Consider the following 26697-nt stretch of genomic DNA (forward strand, 5'->3'; position numbering starts at 1 on the left):
ATTTAAACTGTTTACTTATTCTGAATGAATAGCCATGAAATAATCTGTGAAAACGCTTGATAAAAGTATCTATACGTTGGTTAACAATTAACCGTGATCGCTTTTACGAATCGATGGTAAAAGGATATTTATTTTTTTCTTTTCTCTCGCTTTAAACACACCTGCAAAAGATAAATCCGATAACGTGAAATTCTATTAATAAGTTATAACGTGACGACTGTTCGAAATGTCAATCCTTTGAAACACGTTTTTTTCCGTTTTTTCGCTTTTTCACTCTCTCGCGCTGTAAAGATTTCCAAATACTCCCCGTTTGCCCTCTGATTTTTCTATTTTTTATTCTTTTGCTATTTCCTTTTAATCCTTTGTCCAACAAGAAATAGTTAACGATCGTCAGACGGAAGGTTTATAATACCGTTCCCTGTGTCCAGCTGAATTGACGATGGTAGTGGATGTTATTTCAATGTGCCGCATTCAGTCGAATCAATGGAATCACGGATCAATCGTGCAGTGAAAATCGCACGGAACGTTTATTTTACCATGCGTTCACCGACACGGGCTGTGCATTTCAGACGAAGGATGAAAATTGCATCGATACCGGACCCGGAAAACGAATTTATTACACACCTCGACATGACCGACGCACTGGAATTAATGTCGAAATCTTCTTCCTGATTGAAATTCGCCGGAACATTTGTCACTGTGCGCGTCAACTGATTCGTATGTTCGTATACAACGGAACGAACATCTCCGAGATAGAAACGGTATCAAAGCGTACGAGTTCAGTAACTTTTTTCAAACTCCTGTCTCGCTTCTTTTACGTAACGTTGTTGCTTTCCCAACTGAGATCTTCTCAAATAGATTAACAAGATACAGTTCGCTAAAAAGCTTCCAGTCTCTGTAGTTGACCTAATTCACAGAAATTGACACAATCTGTTAACTCTCTACTCTATGTTTTACTTGAAAGCGATCAAATACTCGGTGCGCATCTATAATTCCCGAATTGATGATGGTATCCGTGACACAAATCAGTCGTCTACAGCTTGTCTGCCGTATTAAATATCCAGCGTATTTTCGTTCATCTCGAGGGACGTGTTGGCCGGAGAACAAGAATCACGTTTACTCGTGTTGGGTCTCCGATCGTATATAAGACTCTCGGAGAAGCGTCTAGTGGGAAATATTTTCTCGGTGAAAGATGCTTGCACGCCACTATTGGTTTTGCGGTTTCGCAGTGCCCTCCTGCCTTTCTTTATCCCTCCACGCGACTCGTTTATACGTGTAATTCGACCCAGATACCTGCTACTTCGAAAAGCAAAGTCAACGCTTCCACTTTACTACGATCAATTTATCGAGAAAAGCTGGAATTAATATCGATGTCGTTTCCTGTTTTCATTCTTATTTTCCGTGTCTTCGATCGACGACGCATTCACCGTCGTTCCGTTGCAAATTTCTTCTGCAACGTTGCACCGATTGTTGCAGAGTATCTCGAATGACCCTCGAAAGCGTGAAAGGGTCGTTTAAGAAGGGTGCAAGAAGTTGAAAGCGAAGGATAAAAGGGAGAGAAATTTGAAAGTAGGTCGAGGAAAAGAGGACTAACGCGACAACAAGCCAGGCGAAGTTAGAGCTCCGGAGAGTACAGTAATTAATATCAGTTTAGCGAGAACTTAGAAGACGCAATAAGTTAATAAGCAGAGCCACCAAGTTTCGCGTGCTAAACCACGGTCTTCCGGTTCCTGCGGTCCGATCCACCGACCTCTTTAACCAATTATTATCGCGATACGCGATTCACCGAGCAACGTTCCTCTTCGTTTCTAGGAAATTATTCGCTCGTTTCATCAAACGATCATTACGTCGTGAAATATTATCAATTATTCCTGTAATTGCAAATCGCGATAATATCTCTTTCTTCCCTTACTTTCCATTCTCTATCCTTTCCCATTTCTCGTTTCCTCTCTTTCGCTTTTCCTTCGAACAACTTTTGCCATCGCGAAACAAAGTGTACGCCGCCATTCGACGTGGCATTTCACATCGATAAGTCAAACGACGCGGTAACGAGTAATCACCGAGAGCAGCTAATAATCGTAGTCTCGACTGGCAAAGCGGTTAGGCCGACACGTCGCTAATAGGTAAACATACGTGCATAAATACACCTTTGCTCGTGATTGTCAGATACGAGAGGGCTCCAGAGGTCGTAGATATAGTTGCATCGCTGGTTTTCGCCCCAAGTAACATGTAACGTATGATCTGTAGTGGCATCGAGGAGACACGGAAAGCTTGTACAGTCTGGTGCAAGCTTAAGGCGGCTAACCTAGTGTTTGCACGTCACGTTACACGAATGTTACGTATCGTGACGCGACAGCGAGCGTGTGGCTTAACGATCGAGGGCTGGTTTAAGCAAGGATAATTACGACCGAATACACCTGACGCGACATCTTCTCGCAGTCTCACAACGACCGACGAGAAAAGTATCGCGACAATTTTCAACTAATAACGCGATCGTTTTAACGATTCCTAAGGATCATTAGGGAGTAATTTGGAAGTCGTTGACGCGATACTAGTCTACTTGTTTAAAAAGTTTTCACAGCATCGACGTCTTACCATCGTATTAGAAGTCTCGTGAACAAAAGTTCGTCGTGCTCACGTAAATTACTCCTGTGCTATTAACACAATCGCACATTTACCGCAACGTTCGTGTCTACTTTAAACGACGACCGTCCGCTATAGTATTCCAACATAGAAATATTTTTCTTTCCCGTTACTTCGATTACGTAGGAAATTTTGTCGAGATGAACGCGTAATATTCAGCACGCGGTTGTACTCTCTTTTACGGAACGATCGCTTTAAGAGCTTCCACGTTGCACAAGCATAATATCAGTTTTGGTTATATTAACCAGGAGGAAGAACTTAGGAACTTAGCAATGACTTTACTTCCGCTTGGCTGCTTTACTTATTCATCGTTTACCTTCGTCGAAGTTCTGGCCACCGAAGATCTTGTCAAAAATATTCCTAAAAAGATGTTTGCTCGTCAAATACCACAGTGATTACCAGTAACGCGGCATAATTGAGCATCAAAAGCGTGGAGAGGTCCGCATATAGGCCAACAACCGTAGCGTACGAACTGAAGCGACATTAAGGAGGCGTGAAAGGCATGCAGTGGATTAAGCCGGTTTAAGGGCTCTAAGATGGTGTTTGCACATCGTGTCGTGTAGTTGGTGGTCTGTAACAGGAAGGTGAAGCACGTGCATTAGCGGTATCGCGATTAGGAATTACCTGACGACATATGAGTAATTTGTTAATGAGCGAATAGCGGTACACCCGATAATATTTACAAAAAAAAAAAGATCTGTCGACCTATTTTTCGCGTATTGACGAATCTGTGAAAGCATCAAAAAGTTTCGCTAAAAGGCAATTTGTCCAGGATCTAAAACAGCGTCCGACGTCATCGTTTGAAACACGTAGCGTCGGTCCATTAATTCGGAGTCACCAGCAGAGCCAGACATAATGAATGCCTTCGAGCGGAAAAAGGGATCGAAATACATCGAGAAAACTATGGGAAATGCAAGGAAGATAGAAACAGTGTGCAATCAGCAATAGAGAACGGGAATCGTTGCCCAATATTAAGTTCGATTCACTGATGGAAGAATAAATCGATAGTTGGATTGTATAAATTACTATCAAACAGGAACAATGAAGTTTACGTAGGATAAGTCATAAAATTATTCGCATAGACGAGAATGTGACAAAAATGTTCTTACATTTGCAAATAATAAATGTAAAATAGTCCTTTGTATCGCCTTTTATTTTTATTTATATTTCGCTTATATTTATATTACGCATATTAACGCTGATATTTAGGGCAAAAGCCTAGGAATCGGTTTAATACGGTGTGTAAGATCGTCGATATCTTAAACACAGGCTGACACGCCGCTAATAGAGATAAATTACTTGTTCAACTAATGGGAATGACAATACGATTTGCGGTGAGGTAAACGAGCGCTGGATCGAAGCTACATTCGTGAAATTCATCCGATACGCGATAAGTTCGCTGTTAATTGAGTAACGAAGACGTTTAAAAATGGTTGAAATTTCACTTCCATTCGATTAGAGAAATTGGACAATGTAATTCTGAATCGAACTTGCATCTATATCAAAATCAGGTAGTGGCTGAAACAAAGTGAAGTTCCAATACACGAGTCTCGTTTCGTTGATAAATTGAGATAGTTGCATCGCGCGGCACGTATTCTCGCAAGTCGTTGTCTTTCTATCGTTTCATGGCCTTTGTGTTCATTCGCACGCGCGGCAACACCTGGAAACTAATATCCCCGGTAACAAACTAACGATGTATGTAGATCGTAATCCTCTTGCATTGATTATCCTATCGCTGCAGAATTATTTACGCAAATGTAGCTCACCCATCGGGAGCGTGTCGGTGTTACTCCGACGATTCGATTACGTCACACTTTATTGGATAAGCCGCCGTGAATTTCACGTTTGATTGATATTTATCTTATGGAAAAGCCAAGTTTGTCTTCTTTCTAATAGCTTACATAGACGCGTCTTTATTTATTCTTTTGAAATTATGAAGGAAATCCAGCGATTCAACGTGTACCTTGATGATGTGTAACACGCTTGTAAAACACGGTAGTTCAATTTCAGATGCAACCTTAATTACTCGTCGCAGTCTGATCACGTAAAACATATCGTGCGAAAGTTTAGATTATCGAAAACGTCGAATTTGAGTTTGACTTTGAAAGCTACGAATTTGGATGCGTTTAATTTTGCGAGAGTTACGCTAGAAACTTAGTGTTGCTAATTCAAAAAAAAAAAAAAAAAAAAAAAAGAAAAGTAAGAAACAGAGAGGAAAGAAACGTTCGCCGTGAAAAAATAATGTTAGTACGGAAAGGAAATGATGTCGAATCTGATAAGGGTGGAAAGAGCACATAATATACACACACGTGCATATTCAGGAAGGCTCGTGGAGAAGATAGGAGCGGAAATTCACAGTTAGTTACCTCAATTTCCGTTTTGTTTAATTGTGGTAGAATGACGCGCGCTGCACGATCGGTAGTACTCATGCGAAGGAATATACACGATATGAAACGCAAATTATCGCGAATAGATTTACCGGTGTGTACCATTCCCAATCGTCTGATTAAGGATGTTTGATGAGTGGAAATTACCTGACAACTGATTAATAGAATATCGAGCAGCATTTCGAGAATGACCAACGTGTAATAGAGGGAATGGCAACCGCTTTACAATTCACCAAGTGTACACAATATTAATCAAACTTCATCGGGAATTATAAGTTTTTCCCTTTCCAAATAAAATACGAAATTACTGCTAGTTGCTGCTAATATTAATTGCCTGCATTATAATGTACGTGTCTAAGCGTCAGTAGTTCAATACACAACACGTCATTACGTTGAACAACTTTTGGTAAATTGCTCTCGCTCTCTCTCTCTCTTTCTCTCTCAATGCAAATAGTCAAAGCGCGTGTGTTATGTTCTACAATGTTGATACCATGCAAACTAGCAACACAAAGTAGTCTGTTCTCATTCTCGACATATCCTCTCTCCCTTAGGACTCAGGGAGTAGTCCAAGTCAGTGTGTGATGGGACACAAAACATATAACACCCGGAACAGTTCCCATTGCGTCTCAGGCTCCGTGTAAACCACGCAACCTCAAACAAAGTAAGCTAGAATTGGTTAACAATAAATAACTAGAGTTTGGACTTGACGATTAATAAACATGGCGTAAAACAACGAGACAAACGTGTTCGTGAGGAAGATTTGGAAAAATTGAGTTAAACGATCGTGAAATTAAGTGAATTCGCAAACGACAAACAGAAGAGACTGTGTGAAAATGGTGGAGTCATTAAATCGGGAGAAGAAAGGACGACAAAACCACGGGTACACAATGGCTTTCTGGGATGGCAAGGTCGATATAGAGAGTCACGACGAAGGATTCATCGGCAGGAAGTCAAGGGAGCGATAACAAACCATCTATTCAATGGCCTGGGACGAAGATCCTGGAACACCATTGACGAAATAGAAGATATCTGGAATCGGTGAGACGTACTTTGTATTCTGGCACTACCTCGAAAGATGGTTTGCGTACGAGTATAATCGTTCCAAAGATCTTCAAGATTCAAGCGAGAAAGGTGTGGGTTGGAGGAAGCGTTTAATGCTTTTAAGACGATTTTGTTCTTAGAAGACTCTTTGATATTTGACGTCCATTGAAATCAAAGATCTCAAAGAAATGAAATAGTAGATTAAAACGTGTGAAAAATGGTTTCAAGCATGGCGCGATGTAATTTCTATTTGATTTCTACGTACAGCCAATCAATTTAATTTATATCTAGCTTTCGAATTTATTTCCATAATTCGATTAATAATAATTAAACATTTATGTATGGTCCTACAACAACGAACTGGTTTATTAATTAGCGATAAAATAATAAATGTTTCGCAAATGATTAAATAAAATTCCACAACGGACTAACCAACGCATTACGAAATAATCTCCAATGGATTCATTTAACTTTCGATCACCGGGAGTGGTTCTTCGCAAGCTGTACTTTTCCCCTCGTGGCAACAAATTGGATCCGCAGCTTTCAAACCAGTGAATTTCCAGCTGGTCGCGTCACACACTTTCGCGTATACTGCCACCTGAAATATATTTCACATTTACGTTGGCATCGTTAAATATCAACTTGAAATACTCTTTTCGAACCTCATCTTTTAAACAAACTTACGTGCAGATTCTCCACGTGCGTATTCAATTTTTCGCAAATCATTTGCGGCGCTTGGTCTCTCGCGCTCTCGGCCTGCACAGAATTACACATATCTTTCTGACGTTCGCCAGACATGCTATCGAACATACATGATTATTTACTGACCAGAGCAACGCACAACTGTTGACACTTCTCCTGCCCTTCGCTATCGCACGTGACGTTATACAGAAGAGCGCGTTCAATGATTGGTTTTGATATTTGCCTGGAAAACACGGCGCATTTGCAACCTCCCTCTTCAACGACTTCTTGCCTGTAAAAGTTCGAAATTAAGGAACCATTATTAATCGTATCACCGTTCATTAAAAAAAATTGGCATTAATCAAAACTTTCGAATACTATCGTTAAAATAACACTAATCATCTGTGAGTAATTTCAAGACGACTTCGATGCCATCGTCTCTACTTTCTTTCTAACGTTTATCTTTAGTTGAACGAAATACCAAACGATTATACAAACGAATTGTTACATTGTAAACCGTAAAACGATGAATAGCAGGACGAAGAGCAGGAAACGATCCATTGCGGTTCCACGATGTTTCGTTGGCCGAAATCGATACAAGCTTAGTTGAATCGTGCGAAACAGACGAACAATCGAATGGGAATACTTCATTTATACCGGACAGAAATCCCTACCATCGGTGCATCCAATGCATGTTTGGTCACACGATACAATTGTCGTGCTCGCGATAGCTTGTGAATGTCTCAAGTTTTTCATCGACGAGTTATGCGTCGCGTTGTAACGCGAGAAAGAAAAGGAAGCGGTATCGAATGCGCGTCTCGTTTCATCGACTGATGCATCGTTCTCGGTGAGTATAAAACAACATTCGATTTTATTTTTGAAATATTTCATTTAACATAATCTATACTAACAATGGGGTACGTTCAAAATTTCAGGCTGATAAGCTTTAAGCTTTTAAGCACAAGCAAACACATTATGATCAAATATTTATTGCAACGTTCGCAAATAATCTATGTGGTTTGACGTTGGAAGATATTTCAAATTTCAACTATCTTACAAGTGCTGCGATTTATTCATACTTTATTTTCTCGATAATGATTATTAATAAACTACGATGAGCTGTTGTTGGAAAAAGGCAATATAAACTTAATTGATTACTAAACTGCTGCAAAGAATCTTTTAAAAGTATTAAAAATCTGAATTGACGAATCAAAAGCTTCATAGCGAAGTTAAAATTCTGAATTAATTGGCAAAAAAGTCTAAGCATTCTAAATATAACAACAATCTCGTAAGTTTAGTCGAAATCGAGCAAATTTATTCATCATTTAAGCGACAAATAATTATTTCTCATTTAAACGTCAATCCATCACAGGATCCAATGGAAAGCTCATTTTCTTCGAGCAATTTCCTATCTGTAATTACTTTCCTTTCTCTTGCGCGCGACTAAGACGGAAGGTCTTCGAACTTATCAAGAGAAAATGGCGAGAAAAAGAAAGGAAGAAAGAATCCCTACAACAGTTGCAGTAGCGCGAGTTATTTGTCTTAACAGAGAAACTGAAGAAAAGTTTAGTAATCGTCGCGATTAAGAAGTAACTTTTCGAATACAAAAAGTGATAATTATTCACTTGTAAACGCTACAACATTTCCAAAATTGTATTCAAGTACGATAAATGTAGAATCTAAAATTCGCTATTTTTATTTCAGAGAATATTAGAAAATTTTGATTAAGAAATTTTTAAAGATAGCCTACGAAATATTCTTAATAAAATCGTTGCAGATGATAATACAGTACTTGATAACTAATAAACAGGAAGTATATTCTAATGGAATATGTAAGTTAGGTACTTAAATTTAAAACTGAAAACAAAATGAAAGTCCTTCGAGCGATATGGCGATTGAAAATACATTTTAAAATGAAAGATCACCCGACTGATTGAAATGCAATCCAGATATCTAATGGGAAACCTTGTGCTTATTAATAAATTTCTGCAATTTCATTCCACTTGTATATTTCATTGGAAATTTATTGTAATGTTCGTCGCCTGATAATTTAATCCCTGCTCCAAAACAGTTCCAAGTTGTTTCAGAAACTTTTAACCTTTCTAATCTTGTACCTCGTAGTGTTATAATTCCCCTTTTTTTTATTCGTTGAATAATAATAAATAGTTTGCGAATGTATCCAATTGATAAGGAAGGGGAAATTATATTTTTGTAATTAAAATATAACATGACTAATCATACGATGAAAGAAACAGTAAATAAATCATACAATATGAAATAATAAGAAAAGAAATTTTATATTATGCGCGGTAAGCATGAAAATTGTATCTATAGGACAGTTAAACAATGCACTGATCTCACGAGAAGAACATGGCGTCCATTATTAGAGGTGCGACATCCTCTGATTAATTATAAACACGTAAATTCTAAGTATACGCTTTATTCTTGTAACTATTTGTCAGAATCTAATTGATGATACCTTGTTTTCATAGACACGGGTGAAATTTGGAGCCGACTATTCGATCATCGACCATTTATTCAGGGCGAAATCACATTCTTTCTTCGCGAATTTCAGGTAAAAAGTTCCCGTGTTCTTATTATCGATAGCTGCATTTCCATGAGAGAAAAAGATAGTAATTATGTAAAAGACCATACAAAAGTATTATCTTTCTCAGAGGATCGATTAATCATTTCGTATATGTCTTGATAATAATTTGTTATCGTGCATAACCTAAAATTTATAGGAAAAGAGAGATGATCGAGAAGTAGAACGACTTTTCAAAATACTTGAATATTCGACGGATTTGAAAGAAAGTCAACTCGATCGAACAGAACAACTCGGGGATTGTCATTTACCAAGTTTAAAAGCAAATGTTGATGTTGCCCTGAGTATGTGTGAAAGAGTCCTTCAAAGAGAACAAAATTTTGACAGTGTATGGATCATTTTCAGTAACTGAATTTTTTCCAGTTTAAATATTTTCATATTTGTCATTAATGTGAACATTCAATAATTTTTTTAGGATATAGCATTGCTAGAAAATAGAGAAATAAGAAAATTAGAATGGGAGAAGTTTGTTAATGATATGAGTGAAAATTGTGAGAAAGTAAATCAAACTTTTCAAGAAAAAGAGAATGAAATAAAAGAATTTTATATTGACTTAGAAAGAAAGTTACACATTACACCATAAACATTGTTACGCACCAATATTTTACAAATACATTTTGTACTTTGTAATTACGTATAACATAAAATAGTACCAATTTTGGATTTAATGTATCAACACTGACAACAATATATTTCGTTAATAATAGAACAGTTGTATCTAAAAAATATAAGAATGCCAGTTGAATCAATAGAAGATCCTTCCATTAAAATCAAACCAAATAAGAAATTAATAGAATTTATCTGCAAAAATGTGAAGAAGACTAATAGTACTCCAGCTGCTATTACTGCTTTAAAAAAGTCAACTAAAGATAAGCAGAAAGATATCTTATTAAAATTGGATGATCTAAGATGGTTGAACAAATACTTAGAAGAATACAGAACCATTCACATGGAAAGTATTTATTTACACGAGTTGCTAGAGGAAGATGATATCAGATTACCAACTCCAAAAGTTACACCAAGAAATCCTGAGTTGGAAGCTAGAACACAGAAACTGAAAGCACAACAAAATGCTATGAAATATAGAGCTATGACCAAAAATGTAGATACTACTACAAAGAATTTACCAGAGGATACTATCTCCTATCAAAGTAAGATCCTTAACATAAAAAAAAAAATTCTTTCCTATATATGTTACATCTATCTTTATCTTTTCAGTGAAACAAATAAATAAACAACTCATAGCTGTTGCACAGTTTATATTTTCTGTACTAGCAGGTTTTGCCTTTGGATTTGTAGGTCTGGAATTAATAGTAGGAACTTTAGACTTTGGATTTAGATTGTTATTAGGTATAATTTGTGCATTAGTTATTGCCTTGGCTGAAATTTATTTCTTAGCAATTAAATTAAATGAAGATGTATATGATGCTGCTTCAACAGCTGCGCCACATAAAAAATTGCATCAAGAATAAAATTTCATAAATTATTGTTATCAAGGCAAATTCTCCTAATATTAATGTCCTTTTGCAATATTTATAAATACAAAATAAAAAAGAAAATTATAATTATGTGCAAAATATAAAATGGCATATAAAATTCTATTGTGATACAGCTAGAAACCCAGCACAGAAAAATGAATGCATTTATTTTGTATTATATAATAAGGCAGCATGATGCTTTTTGGACTAATGCATTTCAAGGTATAAATATATACTTTACTTCATATATATTCTTAAAATTCTTTTCCTAATGTACCTACGAAGTCTAAATGTACTTTATTGTTAATAAAGAGATCCTATTTAATGTTCAATTTGTCTTTAATGAATACATATAAAAATAGTGTTAAACATCTAAAATTATTATTTATATTTAATCTAAAACATTAAATAAGCAAATGGTCTAAACATTTGGTATAAACCAAATGTTTGTAAAGTTCACAATGGTATATTGTTTTCAGCTAAGTTTGAGGTATTTCTTAAATAATCAGAGAGCCTGTCTTATGAAAATATAGGTGAAGGTGGATATTAGCTGTCCTATCTTTTGGTTTCATCTTCACTGTCACTTTTGTCACTGGCTTCACTTTTGTCACTGGCAGAATCACATTTACCATTCTCTTTTGCCTCACTCTCTTGTTCACTATTTGATGAGTTGTCATCTTCTGCTTTCCTATCACTATCAGAACAAGAATCTGTATCTGACTCACTATCACTATCTGAGTCTGAGCTACTTTCTGATGAACTACTATGTGAATTTTTGGCAGCCATCATTTCTTTGAATTGTCTGACTGTGATCTTCCTTGGCATTATTTCCCTGAGAAATTCCAATGTATCATTGGTCTGTACCACCTCTGCCAGATGTTTGTAGTCTAAAGAATTCCCTTTGTTGTTTTGCAAATGTGCTTCTTCCGTCAGATAGTGTATAAATAGTTCCTATAAAATTGTTTTTATCTTTGTTTGTTCGTACTTATTATGAGAGGTGAAGCATAGTATAAACTAAAATATAGATGACATAGTCTGAATGTAACACATATTAAACAATTAATTAATAAATATTATAAATGTAAAACACAGGAAGTGAGAATTTTTAATTGTCGCGCGAAACAACAAATATGGAAGCTATACAAATGTATAGAATAATCCCCTTTAAGCGTCACTTAACCTCAATATTTAAACATTAATCTTACCGTAGCTTTTGTGACTAGATATAAACCATCTTGACCGATTGTATCAACATAAGGAGAACTTTTCATAATCGTTTTTACCCTTGACATAGGTAAACGTAATTCCTTCATTTTAGCATGTGATCCTTGCGCAGTCATTTTTACAGAAAATCGATTTCTCCTAGAACCGAACGTAAACTAACAGTACGGCAGTAACGTATGTTAATCAATTGCCGCCAATTTTCGAATTTCGCATTTTATATAACTATTTGACACGAAATTCGGGAACATATTGTATTTGACTAAATCCTATTCTTAATTATTTATATTTAATTAAATTTTAAAAATATAAATAATTACAATACCAAACAATTAATACAATCTAAATTTTCCATGTGATATTATTCATTTTTCTTTGACAATAAATATTGTAAATAAAATGATTAGGTCATTTTTATTTAGCAATTTATTAACAAAATTAAAGAATTATTTTTGAAATGCTTTAAAAAAGCAATCGTGTATTGAATTCGTTGGTAGTAACAGTGTAGTAATAAGGTACTGTAGTGACATCTTCTTTCACTGATCGAACATTGCTGTTTCTATTTCTTTTCAATTGGCACGTTATATGCGGCGTACAGAAATTTTGGCGAGCAGACAGTTGTTGCATCAATCTGACAATCTGTAACGAGTCAAGGTATATTTAATAATATTTTAGCGGTATATAATCCACATGCACACCGAACTGGTTTGCAGTATTAACGGAGGTCGAATTAATTGTACTTTGCTATATAATCATCGAATTAATCGATCAATACGGCACATGGCGGATTCGGGCTAATAATGTTTCAGTGAAAAATTAACTAATTGTTCATATATAGTTGTTCAGATTGTTGGGTCATTGGTTCGTAAACGACCTCTTTTAGCTTGTTTTATTCATTCATAGAATGTATGTTCAGTTTATATCTATAACCTATTATATAGATCTTCACCCTTGCATTTTACGAACATCTGTTTTCTATTTGTGATAACTATTTATTGTAATAATTTTATTGTATCGCTTTCTCTAATTGTAATTTCATACATCTTGTGAATTAAAGATATATGTGTAACATTATTTTATTATATTTTTCTTTTTTTATTATATTTGTATGCTTACATACTTACATGCTTGCACTCATTGTTATTAAAATATAATATTCTCTAGAATAAATATTGACATAATTGATGCTGAATTTATAAATTACAGGAACAAAATACCTATCAGAATGTCAACTTTTCTTGGGCTTATTAAGGAGATACCGGGCATCTCAGTGGATCGTTTTGATGGAGAAAACTTAACATCCTCCATATTTTTTCTTAGTCATTGTCACTCTGATCATATGCATGGTTTATCAGATACATTTTTTGAGTATATAGATGAATATAAAAAATGCTTCTATTGCAGCCCTATTTCAAAAGCATTGTTAGAAAGTAGATTTAAATTTAAAAGTTCTTGTGTGAAAGAAATAGGCATTAATATACCCAGTGTTATAGAATATATAACAAAGAACGAGGAAAAGATCCTCATTTGTGTAACTTCTATCCCAGCAGGACATTGTCCTGGTTCTGTGATGTTTCTTTTTGAAAAAGATAATATATCGGTATTATATACTGGTGATTTTCGTATCAATCCAATAGACTTTCCAAAATTAAAAGGTCTGCACTATTGTAATGATTCTAAATCGATACCTAGAACATTTACTAAAATTTACTTAGATACAACATTTTTAAGTAATGACTTTCCTGTTTTCCCTAGTAGGCAAGAAAGTATGCGTAGAATATATGAAGTTACTAAAGATTGGATAAGCAAAGACCCAAGGAATGTTGTTATTCTGGAATGTTCTGCTACATACGGTTCTGAATTTCTTTTTGTAGAACTGTCAAAAATGTTAGATATGAAAATACATGTAAGAAATGATGTGTTTGAAAATTATTGTCATATTGCACAATTATCTTGTTATGTCACAAATGACCCAGATAGTACTTCAATTCATGCTTGCAAGAAAAAAATATCTTCGCCAGGTTTGCGTTGTAGGAGTGATGTAAGCAATGCAAATATCTTAACTGTTATCCCGTCTGTAATGAAATGGAGAAAGAAAGATACTAGCATAATAGGAGAATGGGACAAAAATAAAGAAAGAACTTTCAGTGTATGTTATTCTACTCATTCCTCTCTTACTGAACTTAGAGCATTTGTTCAATATTTTGAAGCATCGGAGATATACCCATGTGTGATTAAAACAGAAGAAGAAAGGGAAATTTTTCGCTTACTAGATACTATAAAAAATAAATCAGACGAAAAACCAATAATTAGTCAAAAATATAAATTAGAGCTTCCTAGTCGTAAAATATTAAGTAAAGTTAAATTTAAATCTGAATATTTTAGTAGTGATGATGATAGTTTATGATATTTATTTATATTGTTATCTATTAAGTTGTTAATTGTTGATACATATATACTGTTACACAATGGCTTTTATTACTATGTACAATATTGTATGTCCTTTTATTACATACTATATACATAACAAAAAACTTGTACTTTTAATAAACATAACCAACTAAAATTTTTTAGTACCCTTTTATTTTCCATATATGTATTCAAATGTTTTTAAGTTCTTGAAAACTACATTCATACTGTCTAACATATTGGAGTGTCAAATTATTTCAAAACATTGTGAAATGAATAAAATTTCATGTTGCAGAAATTTATTTGCATCTTTATTATTGAATATATCATCTAAACCATGGAGAAAGCAGCATTAGCACGAGAGAAGGTATGGTTTGACAAACCATCCTATGACAAGGCAGAACGATTATACTTTGAAAGAATGGCCAAGGTGAGTATCTTTCTCATTGTCAGTGAATCTTGAATTAATGTTATTGGATATAAAACTGATTGCCAACAGGGGTAGGGTAAATGTTTTAAACATACAAACTCTTAAACAGAATAAATCTTAAGTTTCATTCATTTTCACCGTTTTTGTCAGCCCCAACATCCACAGTTAATATTTGCTTTTTTGTTATGCCTTGTACTTTTTCTTTGTACTAACAAAAAAACTAACATTTTTAACACACACTTCAGGGAATATCTGGTGATAGGGAAGATTCTATCTTCTTGTAATTCTATGAGGTGTTGGGAATTTTATTTTTTTCTTGAGAACTTAATTCCCATTTCTAGTTGTGTGTTCAAATGGATTACCTAATCTTGTATTTCATTTCTAACACAAAGCTCTTGTGATAAGTATAATTAATAATCTTAAAAATAAAAACATAAGATAAGCAATGTGATTTTCTATTTATTTAATTATAACTATAATTGTATGATGTATTGTTTTATATGTTCATACATTCAATGAATTTCTGAATGCATGGATTCTTTACTCAAGGTATTTAGTTTTGTGCAGTTGTGTTCTGTAGTAACAACATAAATCAAGCATGTAAAAGACATGCTTCGATTAGTTTGTATTTTACATCATTAATAACAAAATACGAGTTCTTTCTTGCATAGCTTAATGTTTCAAGGTGGTGTCTCATAAAATTATGGAAAGCTGCTCGCTTAAATCTGAAGTTTCTGTAATTAATAACTGTCAAGATAATTCCTTTTTGAATAGTAACTCTTTGACTAAAATAAGGTCTGAAAAATCTAAAGATAATAAGTTATTGATTTCTGAGAATATTTCAAATGATATAAAGAATTCTAAGTGTCAAATAAACGCATCAAAGATTAATAAAGATGAAGAAAAATTGAATATACAAAAAAAAGAAAATATAGAAGAAAAGCAAAAGTCTGACAATATTAAAAATGACTTAAAAGCAAAAGAGAAGGAGACTAGTTCTTCAAATGATGCATCTAAAAAGTATAATACGAAAGAAGTAAAAGAGAAAAAGAATAAAGCAGATACAAGACACAGAAATAGAAAACAAAAAAATGATACTAAGGAAGTAAAAGAAAATGTTACTCCATTAATAAGGAATAAGCAGCAGTTACCTATTCAGGTATATACTGTCATGCATCTGTTCTTTAATGTTTTGTGTGCATCAGTGCAATAATTATAGAATTTAATTTTGTTCATTGTAATGTATTTCATTGCCTAAATCATCATAGAAATACTGCTTATTAAAATACACTTAGAAAATAGACTAAAGATAGCATCATTTTATTCTCTTATACAAACATTTACTTTATTTCATGACATTTATTTTATGAAAATTTCAGATATATATTGTTTGTTATATATATTATATGTTATATATATTGTTGTCTGATTCTTGGATTTAATAGTTCTTGTATGAACACCAAAAAAGTACTGTACACATTTATCTTACTTTAATCCTATTTTAATCGAACACCGCTTGTTTTTTTTTGTGCATAAAAATGGGGAATACAATGTATTTGTGCTTCTGATTAGGAATGTTTGCATTTGTCATGATCTTAAGCTTATTAACAATATGTTTATATGGTGATGATAAATATTTTTATTTTAACTTTTTATCTTGTAGAAAAGAATTATTTGTGATGCTTATTATTTATTCACTTTTTAAACATTTAAAATATCTATCTCCACTTAACTCTATTGAAGATGTATACTTATAAAATAAAGCTTTTCAAATATTATATTCAAATTTATTTACAAGAAGAAATCTGAATATAAACCTCTACTTTATTTCCATTTGGATAACATTAGTTATAGAACCTAGTGGAGGTGTGATATAGAATTTTTTGTAACAGTCAGTTTAGTCTGAGTTGATCTTTAATATTGCTGGATACAGGGGAATCAACAAACTGCTAGTCCCATTCTATCTGCTGGTGGAAGTTTAGCCAATGAGGTTGCCAAGGCTCGTCAACATATTAAACAGTCTTTACAGTGTGTGAGTACTGCACTCTTTGCACACCCTTATATAACGAGTTTTCAAACCTGCTTACTAATACAATATGCAATATTAATATAAATTTATGGGCATAAAATCTAAGTATTCAATAAGAATGAGTATTTCCTTTTATAACTCTAACTTTAAATGTAATCCAATTTTATTTTACAGATGGATGATATTGCAGCTGTTGCTGGTTTCACTACTCCAAATGATAATAAAAAGGATATTCTAGAATGTAGTGGTGAGTGTTATGCCGTTTACATTAAATTATTTTATCAGTAGTATAGGAATTACCATATTTCAAATCTTCATCAACAGTCTTCCAAGAATTACAAAATGCTGTTGAAAAATTGGAGGAACGTGTAAAAGCTCTTGAGGACAAGATTTTCATATCTGCTGTTCCAACATTAGCAGTTTGTCCTGCTAAACCTCAACCAGCTTCAAAACCAGCACAAGAAAAAGCTGATGACGACGAAGATGTTGATCTTTTCGGTTCAGATTCAGAGGCAAGTGGGCAGAAATAGTGGAACACACTAAGAAGTTAATCTCCTTCTATTTACATAAATATTAAAAATCATTTCTGCACGATACTTATACATTTAGTACACTTCACACGTGTCTTCAAGTAGGGTGCAAAAGTGATAAAATGATACGACATTTACGAAATATAGTACACCAGATATTCCCAGAATACTAATACATTCAGCTATAATTCTCTATTTATCACACGAATTCAATACAAACACTATCGTACAAGTATTGAAATGTAAATGTTGCTATTTATGATCTTTACTGTAAATTGTTTAAATACTTGACTTACTAGGGAGAAGATGCAGAAGCTGCAAAAATTAGGGAAGAAAGACTGGCTGCATATACTGCAAAGAAAGCTAAGAGTAAGTCGCAGATTGAATTTGTACTTCAAATTTAATTAAATCATGTTATATATAATAATAATTTACAGAGCCAGTCCTGATTGCAAAGTCAAATATCATATTAGACGTAAAACCGTGGGATGATGAAACAGATATGAAAGCAATGGAAGAGGAAGTTCGAAAGATCGAAACCGATGGTCTTTTGTGGGGAGCGTGTAAGTTATTAAGCGTATATAAAATAATGAATTGACTCTTTAATTTGAGTTAAAACTAAAAATATTTATTCTTTTATAGCAAAACTTGTTCCGCTTGCCTTTGGAATTCACAAACTTCAGATTTCGTGTGTCGTAGAAGATGACAAAGTTTCTGTAGATTGGCTTACAGAAAAGATTCAGGAAATCGAGGATTATGTACAAAGCGTAGATATTGCAGCTTTTAATAAAGTATAAAATATTAACGAAGTTTCCTTCGTAGAAAAATATCTGACGGTTCTAATTGCAATCAGGCATTGGTCTGTTGTGCCATCTTTTCATTCCACTAGCAATATCTACTCTGGTAAATACATTACATACGTGTTCTATATTAAACGCGACTGTCTAAAAATGAAGAACCTAGTTATTGTACTCCAACTTTAATATTCGATGTGTCAATTTATCAAATCGTTTCTAAAAATACTCGGGTAAATTTTTAAACTGTGGTTGTATGATCAATATATTCTTTATAAAGAAAAATATAAACATTAAATGTTTTAAATATAATTCGATATATAAAATTGTAATATTAAGTAGGAACACTTTATTTGCTATCAATGATACCGATCATTAACGATATTGTAGGTATATATGTAATACCAAGTACTAGTACCATTTTTAATTGCTTGTTTTGGAGTATTGTTACTATAAATAAAAATTGTCAACTTAATTTCTTATTTTATTGTACCCTTTAAATCCTTTCCTTTCGTTTATGGAATGGGAAGATACAGTGCTGCTCTCTAGTAGCATATATTACACAGAAACCAATTCTAACAACTTGAAACTGTTTTGACGATAAAAAAGCAGTTTGTAAGTGCTGTGCTTTTATTTCCCGTCGCGAATAAAGAAGTAATTATATTTTCAAGATGACTATGGCTATGCTTCAACGAAGAGCTAATGTAAATACATATACGACTATATAAAATTTCTACTACATACATTTCTACTACATAAGTGTCATTGACCTAACCTATATTTTGTTTGTTATTGTACAAAAATATATTCTTATTTCTTAGGTAAGGCTGCCTCCAGAAGTGAACAGGGTGTTATATATAAGGAATCTGCCATATAAAATTACCGCTGAAGAAATGTACGATATTTTTGGCAAATATGGAGCTATCAGACAAATCAGAGTGTATGTGTTTATATTAATCGCATTTTATACTTTTATGTATTTTTTTAACACTGTATCACAAAAAGTCTCTGAGATTAATGAATTTCTTTGCTATAGGGGTAATACTGCCGAAACTAGAGGAACAGCTTTTGTTGTTTACGAGGATATATTTGATGCAAAGAATGCTTGCGATCATTTAAGTGGATTTAATGTTTGTAATAGATATCTGGTAGTTTTATATTATCAAAGTAATAAAGCATTTAAACGGGTTGATGTGGACAAGAAGATGGAAGAAATAGATAAGTTGAAAACAAAATATAATTTGAACGAGGAAAAAAAATAACGCAACTCTTGTAAATAGAGCAAAATATGGAAATAATCCATTTTGTGATACAAACTATTTAATTTGCAGAAACTTTTCTTTGTATATTATCATTGTAAAATAAATATTGTTTTAAATATATATATGACAAATAATTCAATAAACGATTTTATCTATCATATTCATTTTGATTTTATGCATCATTTAGTACAGTTGTAGAAGTTCAATGGCCCACAGTAAGTAATGAGCAAGTATTTTCGTGTGGAACGCAATCATTTCTCGCTCCCCTCCCGAGAAGATATAAAAACCGGGGCGAAAAAATGTCGACGCATTAAAAGGCTGTAATTAATACAACTTTCACAGTCAGTGGTAGAGTAGCATTCCTCTATTTCCATATACCTCGCAGATGATAGCTATAGCCTTAATTAAAACTCTTCACTGGAATATATTGAAGTTAAGTGATTTATGTTAAGTTAAGTCGAGATTTATGATAATGATTGAAACATTTCGATTTTTCTAGATATGCGTAACAATAAAAATCGAATATAAAATCTAAAAATATAGAATTCTAGCATTCCTGTAATCTTAAGGATATTTTAAAACGAAATTATGAATTTTCATTGGAGAGGTCAGAAGGAATCAGACGCTACGACCGAAACATTTATGACGACGCGGAGGTGCGACCTCCATCAAGGTAAAGTAAAAAGATGCACCTGTCATTATCGAGTGCAGTACGCGCGTGTCACATGTAATTTAATCGGTCTACTCATCTTGTCGACACTAGCGTTTTGTAATATGAGCTCGACAGGGCTACGTTTACTTGTCAGGATACTGGATACTGGATGCTGGTAGAAACGCGGGTTACGGTGTATCACAACACATACACAACGATGCACGCGTGCGCACACGTACGCAACTCATATACGGTTCTCGTCACCGGCTAGCCGGTAGGACATTCGATTTCAGTCGAAAGCGAAAACCCGCTTAGCCCGTTTAGTCGTGTTGTCGCGGCGTACCGTTTTATAGTGCGGCATTCTTATGGGTGTTCCCCATTTGTTCGTTGACTTCGGCTCGTCATACTTCGGCTAGTCAGAGTGTTCGAGATACTACGAGACTTGCTCAAATGTCGTTCGACTGCTGTGGTAACGGCGAAGCCGCCGGCAAGACGTTCGCGAATGGCCTTGAGAATGTGTCACGTATTCCACGAGCAATCTACGATAGTTTCCTTCACGATATTGGCCATTTCACGTATGGGTACTGTTGGTTGTTCCTCGTCGTTGCTGTTCCTCTATTAATGGCCTTACGTATGTTAGGCCGTGTTCACGTCACGCCGCCTAGAGACGTCAGACTTGAAGAGTAGCGCGATCTTACGGAGCACGCAAGAGACTATTTTTGTTTTGTTGTTTAATCACCGGTGTAAATACATAAATGCGGTTTCAGCCAGATCGAATATAACACCGTGACTTGTGAGTGCGGGGTACATTCCTGCGATTTCCTTTCGCTGTATCTCAATCCTCGACACGATGTAAACAGTATGGAAGGAGGAATGGCGTCGTTCTGATGGATTTCTCGTGTCACGGTCCGTCTGAGTATTATTGTATGTGGTTGATGCGATTCGGTTTGTCGCGCTCGATTCTTCCAACATCGTACTTTACTTGGTTAATATTGTACGTGAGTGTGTAGTGCCGAACAGTGTGTGACTATGGTGTGTCGTCTGCTAATGTTGCTGACACGAACGTCGCTCGAGAGAAACAACGGCGTCGCGTGGGGGAGGAATGAATGAACGTGAAGAGGACGATCGAGGTGTGGCGGGAGGGGATGCGACGACCGTCGTGTTGTGACGGCCTGCTGCCTGCTTGCCGATTTGTATCGAGGTGAGAGTACGTGTATACATGCATATAAGTATACTTGCCTGTATGTATGTGTCATGTGTGTTTATTCACGCGATCAACTGTGTCCACTGTCGTCACAGTCGCCGTACACTTTGCGTACACACAGCGATGTTATTTATGCGTAGTCGCGTTCACGCAATTCGTATGAACGTAATTCGTTCTACTCACGTGAGCCTCTATCAGTGTTAGCTTGCTCTCAAATATCGTAATGCATCATTGCGACAATGGAATTCTAATTATCAAATTGAAGCGATGACAAGCTCGTATGATTGACGTTTCGAATGGTGGACCATTACCTGGTTATATATCGATACAACTCTTTGTTCGATATGTCGCTTAGTAATATTCTCGGGTTTTATGATAGTGACCGTTTTGAAGGTAACAAATTACTTTCTACCCTATCTTTTGGTAAAACTTATAATTAAATTATGCATGTTTATATATCTATAGGAAATTGTAAAAAATATCATGTAAAAAGGAAGGTTACAATCGTATTAAAAACTTACCATTCGTCTGGCTTTATATGCAGTTTCATTTGGTGACGATCCCCTTGTAGTCCTTTAGAAGTATACGAAAGTGAGCAGGTGCCAGGTACTCAAGTGAGTATGTTTGTCTGCTGTCTGGATAAATACGTCGTCGTGCTACCGGCTTTTGAGTTGCTCTTCTTCACGTTAATGCCGAGGAACTTTGTTCTCGAAATAATGGGGCAAGTCTCTTTCATGCACTCGGTTTTAGAAGAAATTTGAAGATTTTGCAACGGCACAAGTAAATTAAACCTCGATCGATTTTTTAAAATTTCGTTATTTATTCAAATCGCGTTTCATTGGCCATCACTTTTTGAAACCGTCAAGCATTAAACTGTTTAAAGTAAGATGATCAAAAAAATGGTGCCTTAAGAGGTTTAAGCTTTGTATGCAATCCTGTAGATCATAGATGTCGCGTCTTGCGTAAATCCTAGAAGTGGGTTGTGAAACCTTAACTATACATTAGAAATTTTTAATGTCTGTAATATATCCGTGGTTAAATTGAAAAGTGGAAGGCGAAATTATTGAGCTTTTGCAGATTGTTAAATATAACCAATCGGAGTGTTTTGTACACGAGTGTTCGTAACAATACGATTTGTTACATGCTTTGAAATACGTGAAAGCGATTTTTCATCGACAATGTCTAATCTATACAACAGCACAAGGTTGTAACGCGTTTTATTGCATGACGTTAAAAGGTAGTGAGAAACATACTTGAATTATAGGTATATACCTTTGATCAAAGGATTTACGATTAAGATTAAGATGTAAGTTTTCGAATTAAAAAGACTATTCATTGTTTTGCAATTCTAATTGAATATTAATTTTGTACGTAGTAACAAAATATATGAGAGTTTCTCAGGTAGGGAATTGTGATCTAACAATCTAACTGAATAACTTGTTTATGACTTGTTTGATACGACAAGAATGGTTGATATCTAAGAATTCTGTATGTATATCTAAGAATCGTATAGAATCATATTACTTTATTTGAAGAATAACGTTCTCTTGAAAAATAGTACTGTAGATGGCGTCAATAGATAGATGGCGGTAATTTGAAAATATTATTTGTAGTTACTCGTATTGCATCGTATTGCAATTTAAAAATATTACTTGCGGTGTTACTCGTATTGCATCGTACTTTAACAAAACCATTTCTTTTTTTAATTGCAGCCGGAGCATCCGTCCGTCGTTGGAGAAAAGCAATGTGGTGAGTCTCGACTTTCCTTCCATACTACTTTGTAACTTTAGATTATTCGTTAGGGTTATACTATGGCCTTGCGTTATACGTTTCGAACATAGGTTATACCTTAATATGCGAAGTGATGTCGGGTTAAACCGTAATTCTATAGGATAGGTCGTGAAGCAAACGTTAGTAAAACGCCGACGATATTTTTAAAGATTCAAGAAAACTAATCATTAATCATATAATTGTGCCATCAATGAGAAAATTAATTCAAATGTACTGATTCCTAATCTTTCTTAAACAGGTTGTTCAACAGGTTGTTAGACAGTAAATTAAAAATTGTGTACCTCGTATAGACAATGTACGAAATGCACGAGGTTATATTGCTTAAATATGAAATAGCAATATATATTAGAGAAAAATTCGGCCTATGTATTTAGAATTCTGTAAGAATCTGGCAACATCGGAAAGCGAACGAGCAACATGAGAGTGAGAATATCTCATAAATTGAAATTCAGAGCAGCAAAACAGAGATATGTACTACCGTTCATTAGCATTTGGACATTCGCACCTTATGATAAATATATAAAACGTACTTAGAACTTAAAACAAAACTTTTTCTTTTTAAATTTCAATTTCTCACGTTATCTATTATATATTCTAAATAATAATGTTTTACGTTTTATTGTATTTTAAACTTGTATTATTCGCTTTATGTTTCTTTATCACTGCTATTTTGTTAACAATTCTCGGAGGCTTACGAATAGCCTTAACCTTTTGCTCCGAAATGGTGAGTAAAAGAACGGTACGTAGAAAACAAATGTGCCGGTACACGCACACACAAGTCACGTGTCGTGTTTCCATTGCATGCTGTTATGCCTAATTAGTGGCTTGGTCGGTTGCATGCGGAAAGTAACTTAACTATTTTTTCGCGTAATTAACTGATGAACGCGTGTTAAACGCGTCGTCGCGTTTCTCTTTCAACACCGTTTCAATCTGTCCTACTATCGATGTACATTGTTTCTGGAACACGAAATTCGAAATTATTCCATCGATCGCCGTTAGACGATTACTCCGTCCACCGCGTCGAGCGTAAACGTGTTGCAATTTAGTTGAAACCCTTAGCTTCGTTGATAGAAGGTTATTGTCCGATCTAATTGCCAGTTGAACTCGTCCAGTCCTGGACTCGCGGTTTCATTTACCACCGTGTGTCCTATCTCGGCGGAATCAATGCGATCTCATTGCAGTATGCGTGTGGAGACTCATGTATTTACACATACACGTTCAACAGCCGGCGTTCACTTATCCTTATAACGCGTGCAGGACTCGAGATGAATCCGTGTCTATCGTCGACGTACTGTTAGTTTCACGAGAGAATCCACTTTGAAGATGAAAATATGGTTAACTTCGTGGAAGGCGAAGGAAAAGATGACCTCTTGTCGTACGTTTCTCTTTGTATACATCGCGAGTTGTACATTATTTGTGTAATTTCTAGAAAACTACGCTAAAGCAGAGAACAGTGCCAATGCATTACTCGATGTCCGATTAGCTCGTGTATAATGCTGTTCACGTTCCGATCTATCGGTTCACGGAAGTCCGCATTGGCCGGCGCGCGTTATAAAAATTCAAGAATTCCACGAAGTTTCTGGTAGAGGCTTAGAGGGGCGTTCTACTCGCGTAGAATGAATCACGGTTGCGATTTGAAACGCAAAATATTCGAAGGCGAGACGGGTTGGAACGGACGCGAAGCTTTCTACACCAAAATTTCCGTTCGCCTCGTGAATATCTACATAATACGTCGGAAGTGGCGGTCGTACGATCCCGCGTCATTTGCATCGGCGGGAATTGGCTAATCGACAATTCCGCGTAGGTTAACCAAACGGCCGTCGGGAATGCCAGTCGATCTTCCGTGTGAACACGACCACGCTTTCCATCACGACAAACCTCCATTTTCTAATCTTCCACGTTGTCAATTAATTATATGTATCAAAATTCCAGACGAGTCTCACAAACACACATGCACGCTTAAATTACTCTAACATTGTTTAACATCAACGACCTCGCTTAAAAGAGAATTGCAGAGTCGACGTTTGTCAAGCAAATGATAGTCGACACGACGAAGTTTGGAATTAATATTAATTATCGAGCAATCATTGGCGCGATAGGGAAAAGAACGAGTGAAATTACGAACGAAACACGCTACGCGAAGCAGAACGAGGTCGTCGCTCGTGCGTTATGAACTTTACATGTTGTGAAGTGACGCGTCGAGACGTTTGATTCGTTCTGCTGATTTGCCTCTGTTACTTTTAGGAGATCGAGTCTAGTACCGCGAACCATTTATCTTCATCTTGGCCGTCATTTCTTTTCATTTGTTCCATCGACGTAGAACAAGACCCTCCGTCACCCTATTCTATTAACAGCCACGCGATGGTACTGCATATGCAAAGCCCTTATCGTTATTGTAGAACGATGTCCCGTTCACTGAACCTTTCTGCTTATACGTAGCGTAGATCTGGCCGCGTAGTTTAATCATGTATCGTTCGATTCTCTCGATTCTGCGTATCGTTTCGTTCGAGGTCAGGTCTAGCAATGGAGAGTACCCGATCAGACGTTGTTAGACCGTGAAAAATGCTTCGTCAGAGACATTGAATGACACTGTAATCTTCGGTTGCGAGGCAAATTAAAACTGCTTAAGCCCAGACGTTCTTCGTTCGATTCTGTAAATTTGTTCGTCGTAATTAGTCATTGGCTTTAGGTGATACTGCACTTTAAAATACAGATTCTATAGTTTCCATTCTTTTTCAGACTTTGTTTGGACTTTGGACAATATAATACTACACGATCATCCGCAGTTCAACGTATTGAATTATTGAATTTAAATAGTTGTGAATCGCCATCAACTAGGTATCGTTTCTGTATCATTATCGTCCATCGCTTATTTTACACTCCCCTTTGCGTTATCTGTTACGTTAACAGTAGCAAAATTATCGAGCAAATGGAAAGTTACAAATTCCCTGCCTCGCCTCGTATCTTCTCTTCTAAATTCATATTACCGCATCGGTCGGTTGCGAGGTAATTTCGTATGCGCGAATCGTATTCGATTACATCATTACTAGCATTCATACATCGCACATAGTTTGCGCCAAACCCCATGATCTACGCAGCGGATCGGGCAACGATGAAGCATCGCGATCGGCTTGCCGTGAAATCTGTCAATGAAGCGGCGTTCTTGCATGCGTGGATTTCTAAATGAAAGAGAGAGCAGCGGAGAGGAGAGCGTTAGTAGTTCGTCCCACATCCTAGAAAAAAGCGGGTCATGTGGACGGATGGTTGAGTTGCCGACAGGATAACATTGCTTGGCAAGGACGACCGCCATCATCGACGCCGGCGTCGACGTTCATTGGCCTAAATCGCGGCATCGCTAGTCACTAACGTGTAGCATGCTAATTCTCGCTAGTAAAAATGCTAATGCGTCGTCTCTTGTTTCAACCGGCCGTTTCTCTCTCTCTCTCTGTCTCTCTTTGTCCAATTGAGTCGCGTTCAGGTAGCCGACTTTTATATTTTATAGTCCCTCTCGCACATAAAATCTTGTTAGTTTCGTTTTGT

The 26697-nt window shown here is 35.5% G+C and overlaps 7 protein-coding genes across 14 annotated transcripts in view; 5 read left to right on the forward strand and 2 right to left on the reverse strand.

The window, feature by feature from the left end:
* Positions 1 to 3025: 3025 nt before the first annotated feature.
* On the reverse strand, positions 3026 to 22195 carry LOC138183500 (uncharacterized). 3 transcript variants are annotated; one of them, XM_069120457.1, is made up of 5 exons: positions 7261 to 7812; positions 6900 to 7044; positions 6756 to 6827; positions 6504 to 6669; positions 3026 to 3214 (listed from the first exon to the last, which is right to left on the reverse strand). In XM_069120457.1, exons 1-4 carry the CDS (start codon positions 7401 to 7403, stop codon positions 6538 to 6540), a joined length of 492 nt encoding a protein of 163 aa, XP_068976558.1. In that variant the 5' UTR covers positions 7404 to 7812; the 3' UTR covers positions 3026 to 3214; positions 6504 to 6537. The 3 variants fall into 3 exon arrangements, with proteins under 3 accessions (XP_068976558.1, XP_068976559.1, XP_068976557.1); XM_069120458.1 differs by lacking the exons at positions 3026 to 3214; positions 7261 to 7812 and adding an exon at positions 21888 to 22195 and having other exon boundaries at positions 4922 to 6669; XM_069120456.1 differs by lacking the exon at positions 3026 to 3214 and having other exon boundaries at positions 4922 to 6669; positions 7261 to 7811.
* Muted (biogenesis of lysosome-related organelles complex 1 subunit 5) lies at positions 9104 to 9940 on the forward strand. Its single transcript, XM_069120459.1, has 4 exons — positions 9104 to 9141; positions 9245 to 9327; positions 9497 to 9685; positions 9773 to 9940. The coding sequence occupies exons 1-4, from the start codon at positions 9123 to 9125 to the stop codon at positions 9938 to 9940; spliced, it is 459 nt and encodes a 152-aa protein (XP_068976560.1). The 5' UTR covers positions 9104 to 9122.
* Positions 10091 to 11167, forward strand: LOC138183498 (transmembrane protein 199). Its single transcript, XM_069120454.1, has 2 exons — positions 10091 to 10508; positions 10576 to 11167. The coding sequence occupies exons 1-2, from the start codon at positions 10091 to 10093 to the stop codon at positions 10827 to 10829; spliced, it is 672 nt and encodes a 223-aa protein (XP_068976555.1). The 3' UTR covers positions 10830 to 11167.
* On the reverse strand, positions 10894 to 12231 carry Chrac-16 (chromatin accessibility complex protein 1). Its single transcript, XM_069120455.1, has 2 exons — positions 12041 to 12231; positions 10894 to 11786 (listed from the first exon to the last, which is right to left on the reverse strand). Exons 1-2 carry the CDS (start codon positions 12173 to 12175, stop codon positions 11391 to 11393), a joined length of 531 nt encoding a protein of 176 aa, XP_068976556.1. The 5' UTR covers positions 12176 to 12231; the 3' UTR covers positions 10894 to 11390.
* On the forward strand, positions 12509 to 18723 carry eEF1delta (elongation factor 1-delta). Of its 5 annotated transcripts, none has more exons than XM_069120447.1 (9): positions 12553 to 12710; positions 14761 to 14895; positions 15581 to 16054; positions 16829 to 16927; positions 17099 to 17171; positions 17249 to 17440; positions 17758 to 17823; positions 17892 to 18017; positions 18097 to 18723. In XM_069120447.1, exons 2-9 carry the CDS (start codon positions 14803 to 14805, stop codon positions 18249 to 18251), a joined length of 1278 nt encoding a protein of 425 aa, XP_068976548.1. In that variant the 5' UTR covers positions 12553 to 12710; positions 14761 to 14802; the 3' UTR covers positions 18252 to 18723. The 5 variants fall into 5 exon arrangements, with proteins under 5 accessions (XP_068976550.1, XP_068976548.1, XP_068976552.1 ...); XM_069120448.1 differs by lacking the exon at positions 12553 to 12710 and adding an exon at positions 12766 to 12917; XM_069120451.1 differs by lacking the exon at positions 15581 to 16054.
* Positions 18797 to 19630, forward strand: Sf3b6 (splicing factor 3B subunit 6). The gene is made up of 3 exons (XM_069120461.1): positions 18797 to 18952; positions 19070 to 19188; positions 19285 to 19630. Exons 1-3 carry the CDS (start codon positions 18920 to 18922, stop codon positions 19508 to 19510), a joined length of 378 nt encoding a protein of 125 aa, XP_068976562.1. The 5' UTR covers positions 18797 to 18919; the 3' UTR covers positions 19511 to 19630.
* The window catches only part of Oatp74D (Organic anion transporting polypeptide 74D), an 86364-nt gene continuing 80134 nt past the window's right edge, over positions 20468 to 26697 (forward strand). For both annotated transcript variants that reach the window (XM_069120442.1, XM_069120444.1), the window contains exons 1-2: positions 20468 to 21363; positions 23079 to 23115. The gene's annotated coding sequence lies outside the window, so the exon portion shown is untranslated. The remainder of the gene's footprint in view (positions 21364 to 23078; positions 23116 to 26697) is intronic.

This window comes from Bombus flavifrons, chromosome 9 (genome assembly GCF_040668555.2).
Source record: "Bombus flavifrons isolate JBK064 chromosome 9, iyBomFlav1_principal, whole genome shotgun sequence".
Taxonomy (NCBI): domain Eukaryota; kingdom Metazoa; phylum Arthropoda; class Insecta; order Hymenoptera; family Apidae; genus Bombus; species Bombus flavifrons.

Coding starts and splice junctions, on each gene's coding strand:
- eEF1delta (XM_069120447.1), top strand. CDS start 14,803: ATGGAGAAAGCAGCATTAGCACGAGAGAAGGTATGGTTTGACAAACCA. Junction 14,896..15,580: donor ACTTTGAAAGAATGGCCAAG/GTGAGTATCTTT, acceptor TAATGTTTCAAG/GTGGTGTCTCATAAAATTAT. Junction 16,055..16,828: donor AGCAGCAGTTACCTATTCAG/GTATATACTGTC, acceptor TGCTGGATACAG/GGGAATCAACAAACTGCTAG.
- Sf3b6 (XM_069120461.1), top strand. CDS start 18,920: ATGACTATGGCTATGCTTCAACGAAGAGCTAAT. Junction 18,953..19,069: donor TGCTTCAACGAAGAGCTAAT/GTAAATACATAT, acceptor CTTATTTCTTAG/GTAAGGCTGCCTCCAGAAGT. Junction 19,189..19,284: donor GCTATCAGACAAATCAGAGT/GTATGTGTTTAT, acceptor TCTTTGCTATAG/GGGTAATACTGCCGAAACTA.
- Chrac-16 (XM_069120455.1), bottom strand. CDS start 12,175: ATGACTGCGCAAGGATCACATGCTAAAATGAAGGAATTACGTTTACCT. Junction 11,787..12,040: donor ATCTAGTCACAAAAGCTACG/GTAAGATTAATG, acceptor ACAATTTTATAG/GAACTATTTATACACTATCT.
- Muted (XM_069120459.1), top strand. Junction 9,328..9,496: donor TCTTTCTTCGCGAATTTCAG/GTAAAAAGTTCC, acceptor TAAAATTTATAG/GAAAAGAGAGATGATCGAGA. Junction 9,686..9,772: donor GAGAACAAAATTTTGACAGT/GTATGGATCATT, acceptor TAATTTTTTTAG/GATATAGCATTGCTAGAAAA.
- LOC138183498 (XM_069120454.1), top strand. CDS start 10,091: ATGCCAGTTGAATCAATAGAAGATCCTTCCATTAAAATCAAACCAAAT. Junction 10,509..10,575: donor GGATACTATCTCCTATCAAA/GTAAGATCCTTA, acceptor TTATCTTTTCAG/TGAAACAAATAAATAAACAA.
- LOC138183500 (XM_069120457.1), bottom strand. CDS start 7,403: ATGAAGTATTCCCATTCGATTGTTCGTCTGTTTCGCACGATTCAACTA. Junction 7,045..7,260: donor ATCGTTTTACGGTTTACAAT/GTAACAATTCGT, acceptor GAACTTTTACAG/GCAAGAAGTCGTTGAAGAGG. Junction 6,828..6,899: donor AACAGTTGTGCGTTGCTCTG/GTCAGTAAATAA, acceptor AATTCTGTGCAG/GCCGAGAGCGCGAGAGACCA.